This window comes from Polistes dominula, unplaced genomic scaffold (assembly GCF_049000335.1).
Source record: "Polistes dominula isolate Pdom_NZ unplaced genomic scaffold, Pdom_raw_medaka contig_82, whole genome shotgun sequence".
Lineage (NCBI taxonomy): Eukaryota > Metazoa > Arthropoda > Insecta > Hymenoptera > Vespidae > Polistes > Polistes dominula.
Genome location: NW_028301046.1, coordinates 99,457 through 116,249, shown reverse-complemented (window position 1 = coordinate 116,249; position 16,793 = coordinate 99,457). Strand labels below are relative to the sequence as shown.

The following is a 16,793-nucleotide window of genomic DNA, read 5'->3' as shown; positions in this document are numbered from 1 at the left end:
CATCTGTTTCATTTCTCTTTCATTTCTCTTTCATTCCTCGTTCATTCCTCGTTCATTCCTCGTTCATTCCTCGTTCACTCGTTGCTTTCTTCACAAAGAAACGGACCACAAGGATGAGCTTGGTACTAATTCGAAAGACGATACGCCCCCGAATCGGTTCTAATCTCGTTCTCGCCGTGCTTGCAGGATCGCAATAAAGTCTCTGCAACTTGGTGGTCTTTGCGCTCAAGGGCCGAAATCGTTCAAAGCTACGGAGAATGAGCTTTTCCAAATATATCCATTAAAAGTCTACTCGTCAAAAAAGTAGCGATTGTAGCATATCAAATAAATTCGTTTGTCGATCAATCGACAAAAAAATAAGAGGGAAGAAAAGTCGTTCGAAGAAAACCTCGATTTAAATCCCATCACGATATAAGTCTCTCTATCGAACGGACGTCTCGAAAAAGGGTCTTGGTTCACGTCGGAAGCTGAAAAATCGTCATCAAGAAGAAAAAAGTACAAGAGAGAGATGGAGAGAGAGAGAGAGAGTACTCTACCGTAAAAAGATCAAATGTCACGGGAGTCCTTTCTCGAGTAGTGTTCACGTGTGAGTTGTTTCTCGCTTGCACATATATACACCGTTCCACGGTATATATGTATATGTATATATACCCATACAAATGTAAGTATACTCGAGAATATATACGACGGTAACAGCAACGATACGCTGCGGCGAAGTTCATTTGTGCCAGGTGACAAGGAAGATGTTGAGAGTAAACGAGATAAATAGAAAGAGAAAGGGAAGGCGATATAGATAGAGAATGATAGAGAGAGAGAGAGAGAGAAAGGTAAATAAAAAAAAAACAACAAGAAGAAAAGAAATAGAAGTGGAATGAGAAAGGGAGGAAGGCAGCGTAACGCCGCCGACGTTTCCTTCGTTGCGTCGCTGCGAACGAGCGAATTTAATTTCTGGGTAACATTACACCTTAGGAGCCTTATTCCGAGCGCCATTGTGCGCGCCTGCGGGGGTGGTACAGAGAGACACTCGATCGCAGGACTCCATTTGCGGTTTAGCATAATGGAAACCCAACGCTCCCCGGGGCCACCCTCGGTTTCCCCCTCGTCTCTATTTTGCCCACCACCACCTCCACCTACAACTACGACGACGACAACGACGACGTCAACGACGACGACAACCGCATCTACCATCATCTCCTCCTTTTCCTCTCGTGGTACAACTGTGGACAACCGAGTCTTGGTCTTCTCGGACATTCAATTGTTGACGAAAAGCTTCCTAATCATCCTACATACTCTGTGCCTACAGATTTATAATCTCCAAGGATTCTTCTATTCATAGTAAAGCTGTTAACGTTATATTTCTTCTTTCCAAACAGATCATTTAATAATTATTAGTTAGTAAGATAATATGTTGATCTTTTTTTGGCTCTAATGTCAGTGGTGAAGTATTTACGTGACTTAATCCCGTGGTGGCTAATTTAAGCAGACCACGTTTAAAGTCGATGTAAAATTTAACGAATTCGTAAGAGTGGGGTAATGAAGAAGCTTTCAGAAAAATGAAAATTCTACTTTTGGGATTGAAAGATGGAAAGAGAAGTAAGGGATAAACGTCGAGCGCGTTTCTATACGCACCACAATGACACACTCATTCCATCATGATAATTACATTTATACGTTATCCCTGGCCTTTTCCCTCTCTTTCTTTAACTATATGTCTGTCTGAGTCTTCTTTTTCAAATTACACGCTCGTGGAAACATAAAATCGAATTGCTATGCGAGCTTGACCGGATTGGCAGAGGAAGAACAGATAAAAAAGAAAGAAAGAGAAGGGAAGAGAAGGGAAGAGAAGAAAAAAGAAAATGGAAAATGAAAAATAAAAAATGGAAAACGAGTTAATCACCGAGCCTCTACCTCGAGTGAAATTACAAAGGCAAAAATTACGCGGATAATCGCTTTCCGCAACGGTAATTGCAATCAGCCAGTGGAACAAAGGCTTAATTGGCATCTTCGGCGATACGCTAATAGCAAGTCTTATTCGACGATCGCAAACGCAAATGTGCTTATCATATATGGTTTTTCTTCTTATTTATTGATTTCAACAGATTGAGAAAAAATATACCTAATTAGTATTTAGAAATAATAAAAGGCAATAATAATCTAAAAGCGAGAAAATCCATTGTCAAATAAACTGTCGCACTTGATTCCATTTAAAGGAGAAACGAGAAGGTCCTCGATTAACTTTATAAACGTTGTTCACTTTTTCTTCTTACCTTATTTTTTGTTTTTGTTTTTTTTCTCTTGTAAGAGTAGTAGCGACGGTGGTAGTGGCGGCGGCGGCAGCAGCAGCAGCCCCAGCCCCAGCTCCAGTACTCATTCTTTTTTCCATTTTGTTTTTTCAACGTTACAGAGAGAGCTGTGATGAGGGAAGCAGGCTAGAAGAAGGACCCTGTCGCGCATGTGCCGGTAGGAGCACAAGAAAGATGCCGCCATCCTCGAGAGCCTTATTAAGCCCGGTGCTGCTTCTAATCTTCGCAGGAAGCATCGGTGCCTTCAACTCGCGACAAGGAGGTAAGAAGCTTCGAGCTTTCACGACGAAGATTTAGACGATGTAGGATGCTTTGTCGTGAAAAGAAACTACGACAACGACGACAACGACGACGACGACGACGAAGACGAGGGAAGGATCACGACAATGACGAGGATAAAAACAAGTGGAGTGGGAAGGGATGAAATGATAATGATGCATCCAAGAACGAAGGGTAGATATTTACCGTAGAAAATGTCGATGAACAGAACCGAGCTCGACGCGTTCGCGATCGTTCAACAACTTTTCCTTCTTAGTATTTTATTTTCTTCGGCAAAATATACAGTAGACAACTGCACAATATTTACTCACTCCGTCCACCAAACTACTTAATGCGATTTTCTAGTTTCCTTTCTTTCTCTCTTTCTTTATCCTTTTGACTTTCGTTAATGTATTATCTTTAAGTAAATATTCCTTGTGGATAACTTATTATTATAAGTAGAGATGGACAAAGTATAAAAGAATTTTTCATTTAAAGTCGTGAGACAATTTGAGAAAAGGTATTAGATACGCACGTTTCGATACTCACCGAAGAAAGAAAATGCGAATACGTGCGAGATATTTCCTAGGTTTGTAGTACTACTTTCTGGTGTTAGCAGTTCCTACATTTTCGCCTCTCTCTCTCTCTCTCTCGCTCTCTCTCTCCACCCTTTGTCTTCTGCTATCCGCAGAGGAGAGTCGCTTTTGTAGAGAGTAGCTCTTAGTGGCCATTTCCTAGATTAAGGTCACCTGAAAAGCAGATAGTTGTAAGATGGGAAAGAGAGAGAATGAAAGAGCAAGAGAATCTCCAAGTACGAAGGGCAAAACTTCTCGTATACGCTTCAGGAAAACTGTTACGCGTTACGGACATCGTGTTCGAGAGATAGTGCACTCTCGAGAATTTCGGAATGCGCCGGATAAATTGTTCGAAGATTTACGAGATTTAGTAATGACTCTAAGCGCAACCACTTTAAAGTTAAGTACAGTTACATTCGGACCGAGAACACACCACGCGTCTCGCGGACTCCTATCGTTCTTGCCGTTAAAGTTTCTTTTTTTCTTTCTTTCTTTCTTTTTACCTTGAAAACTTGGACAAATTCGTGGTAATTTAAGAGAATCGCACCAACGTTTATTTTAGGCTCCTGCATCTCGCGATAACCGTTGGCCCAGTGAAAATGATCAATAAGACATTGGCATAACATATACCCGACGACATTATAATATTACATTTAATTAAAAGCGTATAAAAATATCATTTCATAAATTATTAAATGCAACGCATACAACATTTTAATATCCAATTACGGGGATTTTAATATTCAATGATCTGTTTCGATAAAAATGACTCGTATACATAAATATATTCTAGATACGCGAGCGTTAATGTCGAAGAATAATTTCGATTTTCGAGACTCGAGAAGAAAAAATGAAAAAAAGAAAAAACTAATAAGAAGAAAAAGAGGAAGCTCTTTCTCTCGGAATTCTCCGAGGAATTTCTACCTTTCATTAGAAAAAAAAAAAAAAGAAAAAAAAAAGAAAAAAAAAAAGGAAGAAAAAAAAGCAGAAAAAAGAAAAAAAGTCGAACAAAGCGGTATTGTTAGCGTGGTACGTTCTACGCTAATTGCCGGACTTTCAACGAGTATCGTTATATCGCTAAAAACCCTAAATTGGTCTCGAAACTCGGGGAGAACAAAGTTCATGATAGAATGAAATAACATCGACGATATCTGTCGAAATATAGATTAGTCGGATATAACTTCGGCGAGTTTTTTCCAAGGAAAATTATTATTTTTATTTTTCTTCTTTCTTTTTTTGCAAATGTGGACTTAAAAAAATGCTCGAGTATACATATCGGTTTGACCTAATTCCAAATGAAAACCTCCTACGTTTACGAGCTAGAAACGAGTTAGAAACGAGTTAGAATCTCTCTTGGGTTGGATACTGTAATCGTAGAAAACTTGATTAGCGCGAAATTGATGTCCGGAACAGGGATGGAGGAAAAATTTGTCGGTGACTTCAAAACCAATGGTGACGGCAAGTTTGTAGGAAAGAAAGGTCGCTCTAATCGCATGACAAATAAGATTATCTGATCGAATATTAATGGTAATCTCGCGTAACCCCTCCTGCGATTTGTGACGAATTACTAGCTTTTGCCTCTTTTTTCATTTGCTTTTGCAAATAAAAAATGTAGGAACAATGTCTCTATAAAAGTAATAATTCATTGTAAAAATAATCAAATTGACACTCGAGTTAAGAGCAAATATCTGTGATTCACTGCATGGATTCGTATTCTTTGGCAGAAGCTAAACGTTTAAGTGGGTCTCCCTAATTAAGCTCGCTTTACGACTGTTCGAAACGTTACTGTCACTCCGTTGTCGTCCGGTTGTCCGCGTTTCTTACGTCGGCGTCTTAACGAACGACTAGAAACTCTCTCTCTCTCTCTCTCTCTCTCTCTTCCTTCCTCTTTTCCAAACACAAGTACGTGATTGCTTTGGCCTCTTTTGCCGGCTCGTGTCGCCTTTTTTTATACGTGCGAGGGAGTAGGACGTGCCTAGAGTTCTTCTTTCGCCGCAAGCATAGCGATGATACAAATGGAAAGAAAGAAAGAAAGAAAGAAAGAAAGAAGAAAAGGAGAAAGGGAATTTAAGTGTAACGATAGAGAAGAGGAACGAAGAGACACGGAGAAATACTCGTTCGTGCTGGGAACGAACGTGAGGGAAGATTATCTTGGGGAAAGGAATCGTCCTTGTAGAATCTTGTCAGCCAATGCTCATCAAGCAGATATATTTAAGGTCTCTTTTTTTCTTTGTTCATGTTCTTATAAACTATTACAAACTATTAGCTTCTTCAAATAGCTCATCATACTTACTTATATCGAAGTTAGGAATAAATTGTAAATTGTTTGATTGAAACAATAAAAAAATAATGTTTCTCTTGAAAATGATTGGAAAAAGTCAATATTATTTTACAACTACTGTATGAAATAGTCGATATTTCCGTAAAAATCGAAGAAATTGTTCTCGTTAATTGAAATGTTTGAATTCTGATGTAGATTTGAGCGAGTGCATAGGTAATAGGGTAAGTACTATTAGTAAAAGGGCAATTACTAAAGTACGAGATTCGCGAAATCGAGTCAAAGTTATTTCTTCCAGTGAACGGACTCGTAAAATGACTGGCGCCCTTAGTAAAAGAGTATCCAATCAGAAAGAAGCATTTCTTTCTCCGTCGAGCCGATTTCTTACGTTAATCTCATATCCTTCGTCGAGAGGAGACGTATAAGTTGGACTATCTATAGGTCAGCCCCATTAATTCCTCTCACGGAGTAGAGCTTGAAAAAAAATTCGATTCCACAGCAATATTCACGATTGGTCGCGCCCATCGGAAGATGAAAGAGTGCCAAGTGTGCTAGAGATTTTTATTTCCGGAATAAAAGCGCTCATGAATTCGTTCCACCGAATAGTTAACTCTACCTCCTAGTCTCTCAGTTTAGAAAAAACAAGAAAAAACAAGAAATACGAATTTCGATTCCCCATGAATGACAATTTTGTTATTTTTATTTTCTCTTCATCCGATACTTCCTCTTACACATTTTTCTTTTTTCTTCGAACATTTGATACGACGAATGATCAAAATATACGTGTACGTCTTTTCGAAGTAGCCAAGAAATATAATAATAATCTTATATTTATAAGTTTAACATAAAATAAATGGAGCTGATAAAAAGAAAATAATTTGTGTTGCTCATTTATCAATGGTCGAAGATGTAAAAGAGAAAGAGAGAAAGAGAGAAAGAGAGAGAGGTGTCAGAGAAACTCGAGTTCGCGCATAGTTGACTTCTCTCTTTCGAAAGTCGAACTTTAGTCTCTTTTTCCCTTCTTACTTACTTATATCGACTTTCTTGCATTCACGAAAGTGGTCGGTAGATAAAACTCGTCGCTACTAAAGTCCCTAGGCGCGGCAAGTTCGCGTAACCGTAAGGACGATGAGAAACGAGCCCGTAGGAATTTTCACTAGCGTCTTTTCTCGATCAAAAGAATCCGAATGTTGTTGTATCCAACGAACACACTCATTTCTTCCACTCGCTATGACTTTTCTATCACTTTATCCCCAATAAAAGCAGGCCAAAAAAATTTCTATAAATTTTCCGTGCTTGGCTAAATGTATTTTCTATAAAGAATATATAGGCATAGTGAAAAGAAATTCGAGCACACACTCGTTTGACGCAAAGAAACATTAAAAACACGTATTATGGGATTATAGACTGGTCTTTCAGGATCGAGACGTAATTTAAACGAGCAGTCTCGGGAAAATGTTAATAGAGTATTCCCTTTCAAAAGTTCGACAAGCGTGCACACGCTCGTTTTCGAGCTTAGCCCCATTGCTTGCTTTGAGATGTATCAAAGGTAGTATAAGGTTGGATGGGATTAGTATCTCGCAGTAAAATAATGACGTGTGTTGGCCATTTGCGCGCGCGTTTACCGATGGAATGAAGCAGGAAGTTCGAAAGGGGGAAGGCTGGATATAAACGGGTTGGGAAGGAAAGGAGGAAGAACTTATCGGGGATGGATTTAATTCCTTAAAAGCTAATGCATTTCGAAGTCAAACTTTCCAGCGAAATTCCGTGCGCCCATTTGATTTACATACGCGCGAAGGATCAGCCGGGATAAAAGATAACCAAGCTTCTCTCTTTCCTCCACGTTCATGGAATAAATATCCATGCGAGAGAAGAAATGTATCCGATGTGCTAGAATGCGCGATAGACCGAAATAAAAGTCGCCTGCTGCTTGACAACAAGCAAAAAGTTTAACCAAACAATTCTAATTATTTACCTGATATTCCTATCGAAAAATACTCTACTTTTTATTCATTTATTTATATTATATAGTAGATAACAAATTAATACAAATAATATTTCCGTATTACGAATATAATCTTTTGTACGTTGAAAAAGATGAAGAAATGTTGGGACGAGTAGAAGGCAGAAACATTTAATTCTGTTTGCGGCTAGCGTGGAATGACGTTCGTGCCAGAATAGAAGATCGGAGACAAATGGTCTGGCATACTTAGCGAGCACTTGACTGTGACAAACTATCTATCGTACGCTCAGTCCTAAGAAGACGAGGAACGAAAAGAAGAAGGGGAGAGAGCAAAGCGTGAATTCACGCGTACGCGTGAGCATCAGGCGTGAGCATCAGGCGTGAGCATCAGGCGTGGGCATCGCAACTGGCGCCAGCTTCTCTTTCGACGAAGAACGCGTTTGCATTCCTCAGAGTCCAGAAACGTCGTCGTCGTCGTCGTCACCCTTTATTTCTCTCTTCCTTTCTCCCTTCCTTTCTCCCTTCCTTTCTCGCCTCCTTGTCGTTTCTTCGACCACGAAATTCGATACTTTCCTCTTCACGAAGATTGATGCATGCTCCCTTCTTCTATAATTTAATCTTTCTGATCGTTGTGCGAAGAACAAAAATAATATCGTCCATGTTCAGCCAAAAGTCTCTAATTAACATTTATGTAAATCTGACAATGAATTATTATTGTTCCTCAAACAAATTTTGAATAGGAAAAATCAGTTATGAGGAAAGCAGTTTCACTGCTTTGTGTTAATACTTTCACATGGTCATTTGGTCATTTAGTTGATATTAACAAATATCTATAACAGTTTCGTATATTTTTGTTCGTAAATAAATTTCTATCTATATAAATTTTCTCCGGAGGAATTTTTCTAAACGAATAATGAGTCACATCTTGTGGCACATTCGATGATTTCGACGAGTCATTTCGTTTGAAAAAGTTAATCTACGTTCGAGACTTTTAAAATTAACGCCAGGAGAGCAGAGAGTTGGAGCAGTCAATATCAAGTTTTCCCATCGTCCGCGGGGACCCAAAAAGGAAAGAGAAAAATCCTACAAGGTAGAAGAGAAAAAGAAAAAAGACCTACAACCACGGATACTAATCGGTTTGATTCCTCATTCGGAAATGACTAGTTTCACAGTTCTGTTCCTAACTTTTTCTTCGGTGTATTCCCAACTATTTAAAAAAAAAAAAGAAAAAAAAAAAATGAAAAGAAATATAAGAATATAAGAAAAAAGGAAAAGGATCTAACAAATCATGCCGCCGAGAATAACCGAGAAATCAGTGGGTTCCTTCAAGAATTTTTGACCGATCGTTTCGTTCTCATTCGTTCTTTGGAAACGAATGATGGTGTAAAAAAAGAAATTTAAGAGAAAAACAAATGGAAAGCCTGACTAATCGTTCCTTCTGTCGAGATTGGATTCCTGTTCTCCCTTCGGTATCTTTTTTCTTGTTAGTTTTTCCTTGTCTTTCTTCCTGTTCCCCTTCTTCGACATCGAAGAGTAGCTGTCGTGTCGACCACCAATGAAAGCGTATCAAGATAAGACGACGATCCGGACTGCTCGTTGCTTGCTCGTTGCTTGCTCGTTGCTTGCTCGTTCCTTGCTCGTTCCTTGCTCTTTCCTTGCTCGTCGTCTTCGCGAACGACGTGGAGGAACGACGTGGAGGCACGATAAAGTATATAGCTTTATCTCGTAGACGCGTTTCATTTCTTTCGAAAAGAGCCTTCGTAATTACAGGCTATCTTGTTCCACGCTTCAATTATCGTAGAAAAAAGCAACGGTAAACGCCAATGCACCGATAAGAATCACTGTTAATATTTGCAAGACGAAACTTTGAAAACGTATTGTAATTATTATTATTATCGTTGTCATTAATTTCAGGCAATCGATGAAGTACTTTTAACGCCTGGCACAGTAATTGTCGCTCTCCTCGCACACGTCACTCATTAGTCATTACGATTGAATAATATGTACGTGAAATACATTGCAATTTAATAATAGCGACGTTAACGCTGATGATTCTCGAATATTATTTGCATACGGAAACAATCATATCGTCATTATCATAACACTTTTTCTTCATCATAATGGAAATGAAATTGAGAGAAGAGCGTACACAAATGGAACTGAAAGGTATGAAACAGTGGATGGTAGGAAGGAGTAAGAGGAGTAGGCAAAACGTATTGTGCCCGACGACGAAACAGGCTTCTTTCTTTTTCATCGGGATCAAAAAGTGAGCGATAATTAGTCACAATTAATCGGCACGGCGCGTATTAATTATTATTATATTTACCGCGCACCATTTGGAGCGAGCGAGCGAGCGAGTGAGCGAGCGAGCGAGCAAACGACCGATATGAGATTTTAATCCGGCCGCTCCGATTCGTCGATCGAACGTGAAACGAGAAACAAAAAAAAAGGAGAAAGAGAGAGAGAGAGAGAGAGAGAGAGAGAGAGAGAGAGAGAGAGGTGAAAGAAGGTGGTGCAAAAGAGGGGTTGGTAGAGCTGGAAAGCCGTGACGCGTTAGTTGTTTTTGTTCCTCTCTCGGTTTTTTCCTCTCTTATTTTTACACGCGCGCGCCCATTTAACGAGGGAATTTGTCGGATGGTGAAATATCTCTTTTGTCCGCCAATGCGACAGGCGGTTCTCGATTATTTTGCCATCCAAGCATGCTACGACATCCCGCTAGAAGGTATGCGACATATTCCTAACATTTGATTCTCCAAGCATTTGCATGGTGCAAGCACACCAAAATAAAAGTAGACTGAAAATAGAAATTGAACATTAAGGTTTTGCTAAATGATTTGCGATGTTTCATAGCAAAACTGATACGATATCAATTTTGGTCTCTCTTTCTATCTCCGTATTCCAAGTTGGTAACTCCACCTACTTCTCTTCCCTTGACGCTTTCCCCGAGAAAAATGCGGTTTCATCCGCGTTGAATAATGGATACAAAGTCATTAATATTCGTACTTCTCATTGTTTTATTATCGTGTGTCCGGCTTCGCGAGGATTAAAAGGGCCGCCGTATTTCAAAACGATGTTGCCATGGTACGTATCTGTTACGTTCGATCGTACGTACAATGGAGCTGCTACTGGCCTCTCATTTTTTTTTTTTTTTTCTTGCTTCCCAATGGAAAACTCTGGACTTCGATGCTCATTCGCGATAACTGCGAATCGCTCGATAAAACTCTGGAAAACGCTTGCTTCTTCGCTAAATTAACGTTGGCTAACGATGTAATAATACGAACGGAAAATACGAGATTATACCTATCGATAGTAGTGTGTATAGAGAAGAAAGAACAAGAAAAACTATTTAAAGAAATTCCTACAAGTAAAAAACGCTTGGAAAATAAATATAAAATAAATGAATAAAAAGTACTTGAATAAATTAGCGTTGTATACCGTACTATCGTTGTCGTCGTTCGTCTATTTACGATTGAAGCTTTATTACGATTTAGTCTTTCTCCTTGTATTTACAGTTTTCCCTGAGTGTGATGTCTCTATCAGATAATTGTCGGATCGAACAGTAGCAACGCAAAGCACGAAAACGTCAGTAACGCTTAGATCAATTGAAATTCGCGTTATTGCCGAGAAGCTGGGTGCAATATATCGATCGATCGATCGATCGATCGATCCGTCACCTAATACGGGTAATTCCGCTTTATTAGGTTGAACCGCATTAGGTTTCCGGTTTATTAGGTAAAATCGAGATCGTTTCACGATTTTGATCTATTCCCCTCTCGCTTTCTAAATAAATCAACGGAAAAGTACGATTGTGTGTATAATTATTGCTATCTCGTAAATTAACGTGAATCCCAATATAATATTTCCTATCATGGTTTGTCGATAAAATAAATGATAGAAAATACTCGCACGCGATATAAACGATATAAACGATATAAACGATATAAACGATATAAACGATATCAACGATATAAGCGATATAAGCGATATAAGCGATATAATATATCTGCTGGATATCTATTAACAAAAAAACATCTGCGTTCCGTTTTACAAATGAACAGGTCATTTCTATTGATAGGAAGAAAGAAAAAAGATCGTTGAAAATCGAGTAAAGATCCTTATCGCAATACGATATATGAGTTTCGCCTTACGCCGGACATCGATTTCGTTATTCAAACCGTATTTCACTCGATGAGATATGTCATTCGCGATTCTAATTTCCTGCCAATGGATCCCATAGAAACAAAATCGTTCTTCGAATTTCTCTTTACGCGTTACGGTGTTAATTTCAGTTCTATCTTGTCGTTCGAATAGAGAATACGAAACAATGATTTTTCTCTTTTTGATTTTTTTCCTCATCTCATTCCATTTCATTCCGTTTCGTTTCGTTTCGTTTCGTTTCGTTTCGCTTCGGCTTGTTTCTCTTCTCGTTCTAGTTAAATTACTCTTTATTTCAATCTAATTAGCTTTTATCGAATAAAAGAATTTTCATCTGGTCCCAACGATAGATACGAAAAGGGAAAGAGAGAGAGAGAGAGAGAGAGAGAGAGAGGGAGGGAGGGAGGGAGACCGAACAAATAATTAATTTTGTATAATAAATGAAGATAAATGATTCATCGTTATGACCGAGCCACGCTAACGAGAATTATAATCGCAGAAATAATCGGTGGCCGAGTTAATAACGTGTTTATAATGTGGTTAATAACACGAGGATTCTTTCATCAAGCAATTTTCACTACGAGGGACCGTACTACTCATTGAATTAGTTGAATCATCGAAATATTCTTGACAAGCAACACGCGTTGCCTCTGACGTTTACTGTCACATTATACAAATATGTATAACTTTTGAAAATTATACAATGGAATAGTATAAAAAGATCATATCATTTCATATCATATTTATATCATATCTTATTTCATTTATTTTGGATTTTCTTTTCTTTTTATCGTAAATCTTTTTATTTGATACGATAATCGACGAGTTGACATTCGATGCAGGCTCATCCTCGCGAGGATACAGGGACAAATAACATTGTCGAAGGGTAACACTCGTTTCCTATCGTAATTCTTTACTTAAAGCCAAGCGTGTAGCTGCTTTTACGCCGTTAACATATCGTACATTCTTATATAGCAAGCTATATTTACTTTGATCGTTGATCACTCGCGATCTTCCCTCCGATGTCTTGTCACATGTGCAAAGCCGTGGTGGCCCTTTTATGTATATAAAAAGAGAGAGAGAAAGAGTGACTTTTCGGTCAATAAACGGTACCGGGAAAGGCGGACAAAGGGAAGAAAAACTGAGAGGAAAATGGTGGAAGAAAAGGCAGGGAAACGAAGCGCAACGAAACGAGGGTTCGAAGAAAAGCCCAATGCTTCGCTCGAGTAATAACGCTGTTTCCTTTTTCTCAACTCTCCCTCGTGCTAACATGAGCTTCGTTTATACCGGGTGTTCGGACGGATACGAATCGTCGAGAAGCCGCGAGCTAACTCTTTCTGCTTCGAAGCGTTTCCAAAAGAGAAAAAACAAAATACCGAGTACAGAGAAAAAGCTAAAAAAGAGAGAAAAGAGGAAGAAAGAAAGAAAGAAACAGCATCGTGGTTTTACCATTGCCCTTTGAACCCAAGCCGAAAGTGAAGCTCACGCTTTTCGGTATTTCCGTGAAAATTTCGATGAAATAGCACTTAAAACTTTGCCGACGTGCTTAACGTGGAATTTATGTACTCTCTCTCTCTCTCTCTCTCTCTCTCTCTCTCTCTTTAATTCTTTCTTTTTTTTTTTCTTCTTCTTCTTCTTCTTCTTCTTCTTTCTCTTTCTTTTTATTTTGTTTGATTTCGGCTATCGTTCCATTTTGTTTAGTCGTTTTTTCTCGCGTGATAACTAAACCAAAATTTCGAATTTTACCTACCAAAAAATACTGTGCAGACTGGGAGAAGGAAGAAGGAAATACCACGATCGTCGTCGAGCACGTCTATCTTTTCGCTCGTCTGTCTCAACTTTAACAACGAGATTACTAAAATAAGAGGAGTCGGAGATATTTTTAGTAACTATATGATTCCGGTTAAAACATACAAAGTGTTTATCAAAACTTAAGTTGTATGTGTAATCATGCAACGAAATAACTTGTCAGTTATCTACTTATCCTATTGAAGTCTTTCCATAGTGTACGGTATTGGTCTTAAATTAGGAAGGTGGAAAATACGTTGAGATAACCATCGAATTTGATATTAAGCAAACACCGTTGATATGCGATTAATTTTGTTTCCTCGGTGAAATAAGGAAGGAAAAGCGAACGTGTCCTATCTGCTTAAACGAAATTTCAAAAGTCTCGACTCTTTCATTTTTTTTTTTTTTTTTTTTTCCCCATTTACTCCTCGTGTCAAGTTGGTCTCGCATTGGAACACGACACCCGGTATATTTTTGGCAGCCAGTAACAATAACGACGTCGACTCGTCGAGAAATGGTGTGTACCTTGTTTTAGATTCCCAGACTAAGCTTTTCTTCTTCTCTTTTTCCGTCTTTCTCTTCACCCGACGACGTCTTTTTCACTTTGTTGGCCATGCGAACGCCTAAACGCCCTGCTCACTCGTTACTTGCTAGGACTAAGAGGGTAGACAAGGGCCTTGCGCATCCTCCGCCATCACGACGAAGACACAATCAAGGATAATATCTATACAGATCTGTAGAGAAGAATAACGAGAAGAAATATCAATTGTTATCGACATTATTTGATGCTTTCTTTATATTCATTAACATTAATTGAAGATTTACAGTTTGAATAATTGAACGTCAAAGACTAATTTAGAACATTTCTATAGGATTTACATAATCGATAAAAGTGAACGAACGATTTCCAGGACTATTATTATCGACTAGCGATTTTAAGCGTCATCCTTCATTTTAATAGCCATACATACTACATACGGACAGCCGTATGTACGTATGTATTTGTAATTAAATGACACCTTATAATTAAAGCTCGTTGCCCTGCGTTCTACGATGATGAATTGCGCGTTGATTATTCGCCGTACGTAGGTATATGTATATTACGTATGTACGTCATTTATTATCCGAACGATTAATACATTATAATCATTCGTAATATGTTTCTAGTTATAACAAATCACATTACACTCATTACGCACGCTGATGTTTATTTAGGAACAAATAATTCGCTCGCGTATACAGACACACTAGTAATGATGGTTAATATTACTTTGGAGTATGTATATGTATTTTGCGTACGCTCGAACCGTACCGTAAAATCGAATTGCGTTATGACAGTTTAATATAGGAGACGCATTGCTTGCATTAGCAATCCAACTAATTTTGATACGTCCCTGCTGCTGCTTGTTTACAATATCGGCGCACACGTCTATGCTTATATCGTGCGTTATGTGATTGACAAGAATTTCGCTTAACGAGCAAGAACGCACGCACACACACACACACACACACACACACACACACAATGGAAATTTATTAAACTCATTTTGTTCATAAGCTAACGAATAATAAATAAATAAATAAATAAATAATTAAAACAGAACAATGGGCGTGGGATTATTTGCAAATTCACTCTTTTCAAATAAATAATACCTAGCTCTTCCAAGCTTCTAAGACTTTGTAAACTTCAAGATCCAGAATATATTAAACATTAGAAATTCTAACTCGTCCGTTCGCCATATTACACAAATTCTAAGTGACGCATAAACTAAGATGTGGGAGTGGTATCTTTGCGACGTCTCCCTTCTTGTCCAGCGTCATCGTTGTCATCTCGAAAGCTCGCAAGCTTTTGCAAAATATATTATCGAAGATGGGACAAAAGGACAGGGAGAAAATTTCTCCTTTTAAACGAACTCTTGTCACGCGACAAAGAACAAGATAGAAATATATTATATATAAAGCATGCACTGTGCGTGTCCAAGAACCTCTATTATTAGTCCTAATAGACCGACCATATGTTTTGAGAGGAAGGAAAGAATTTACTTCTCTTTTTGTCGTATTTTTCTTTTCTTACGCGACTTCTCCTCACGCTTGTCGACCTTTCTATTTTGTTGTTTTTCTTTTTTCTTCTTTCTTTTTTCTTCTTCCTTTTGTTTTTTTTTTTTTTTTTTTTTTGTTAGCTATCCGTTGTTTTTTTAGAAAAGGGACGACACATCGAGGAGAGACGAGAAATTTATCGCGCGCGTTGCTTTTTCCGGCGCGTTCGGATCGATAAATCGGCTCGCACGGCTTCCTCCTCCGGTCATAGGGAAATAAATTTTGCGGCGACTTGTCTACCCTTTTTTCCTACTGTAATGGCCGAATAACGAATCGGTCAACGATTCCAACGAACAACAGAGAAAGAGAGAAAGGATTACCATCGTGGATCTCACGCTTCGATTTCGATATTTATTTTAATCCTTCGAACGGCTAAATAAACGAATGGATCTTTTGTTTCAACTTCGACTCCCTTCTATATCTATATCCCTTTGTTTCTTTCTTTCTTTCTTTCTTTCTTTCTTTCTATCTATCTACTTTTAACAATAAAATCGGAATGTTCATTTTTTGAAGAAATTAAAGGTACTCACCGAGTTTACTCTCTTTCAAGAAAGTTCATGACTCCATAACGTTGCGCCTGCAATTCTTCAATTAATTATAAGAAAGACTATTCTTAGTATGTGTGTGGGTGTGCGAGAGAGAGGACATACTCAAAGGTAGTATCAAAGAAAATGAAGAAGAAGATGAAGAAAAATAGGAGAAGATAAAAAATCTACAATAGCGAGAGTCTGAAAATAAAATGTAAAAATGGAAACGCTACAGTTGCGTGAATTTCTCGAATCGAAGCGATCTTGCGGTGCCAGCAATAGCCAGGAAATGAAAAAGAGGAAGCGGAGATTGAAAAAAAAAAAAAACAAGAAGAGGTATAGGAAACACCTTTATTTCTGTAGAAGTTTTTTCTTTTTTCTTTTCGCGATATTCTCTGCCTTTTCATCGACATATTTTGTTCTCTCCTCTGTCTCCTTAAACTGGATTTTTTGTCATGTTCACAAATAATTCTATCGACGTTAAGAAAGCTCTCGTTAATTAAAACGAGAAGCTCGGTGTTTCTTTGGCATATCTATTCGTGTCATGATAAGAAGGACATAGGGGTGTTAGGATCATTCGTGATAATCTTTAACGAGAGACTCATCCTTTAAGGCAGTTTCAATCAAAGCTTTATAGAGTCAGGGAGTTTCTCGAAAGTAACAAGAGCGCACACGCCTCTCTTTTCTGAATATAGCTCGGCAATCTGTGTCGCTGAAAATTTTCGTCGCTCTCTCTCTCTCTCTCTCTCTCTCTCTCTTCCTCTCCCTACTTCTTCTTCTTCTTCTTCGTCTTCTTCTTCGTCTTCTTCTTCTTCTTCTCTGGAAAGCAGTTCAAACATTTGAAGTAGT

The 16,793-nt window shown here is 38.4% G+C and overlaps 1 protein-coding gene across 12 annotated transcripts in view; it reads left to right on the top strand.

Moving 5' to 3' along the window:
* LOC107072214 (uncharacterized) overlaps positions 1 to 16,793 on the top strand; it is a 198,905-nt gene that overhangs the window by 110,400 nt on the left and 71,712 nt on the right. For 9 of the 12 annotated variants that reach the window (XM_089175207.1, XM_015331970.2, XM_089175208.1 and 6 more), the window contains one exon: positions 2,405 to 2,565. The exons of the other annotated variants lie outside the window; for them this stretch is intronic. In XM_089175207.1, coding sequence (XP_089031333.1) covers positions 2,478 to 2,565 — 88 coding nt within the window. In that variant the 5' untranslated portion in view covers positions 2,405 to 2,477. The remainder of the gene's footprint in view (positions 1 to 2,404; positions 2,566 to 16,793) is intronic. 12 annotated transcript variants of the gene reach the window in all.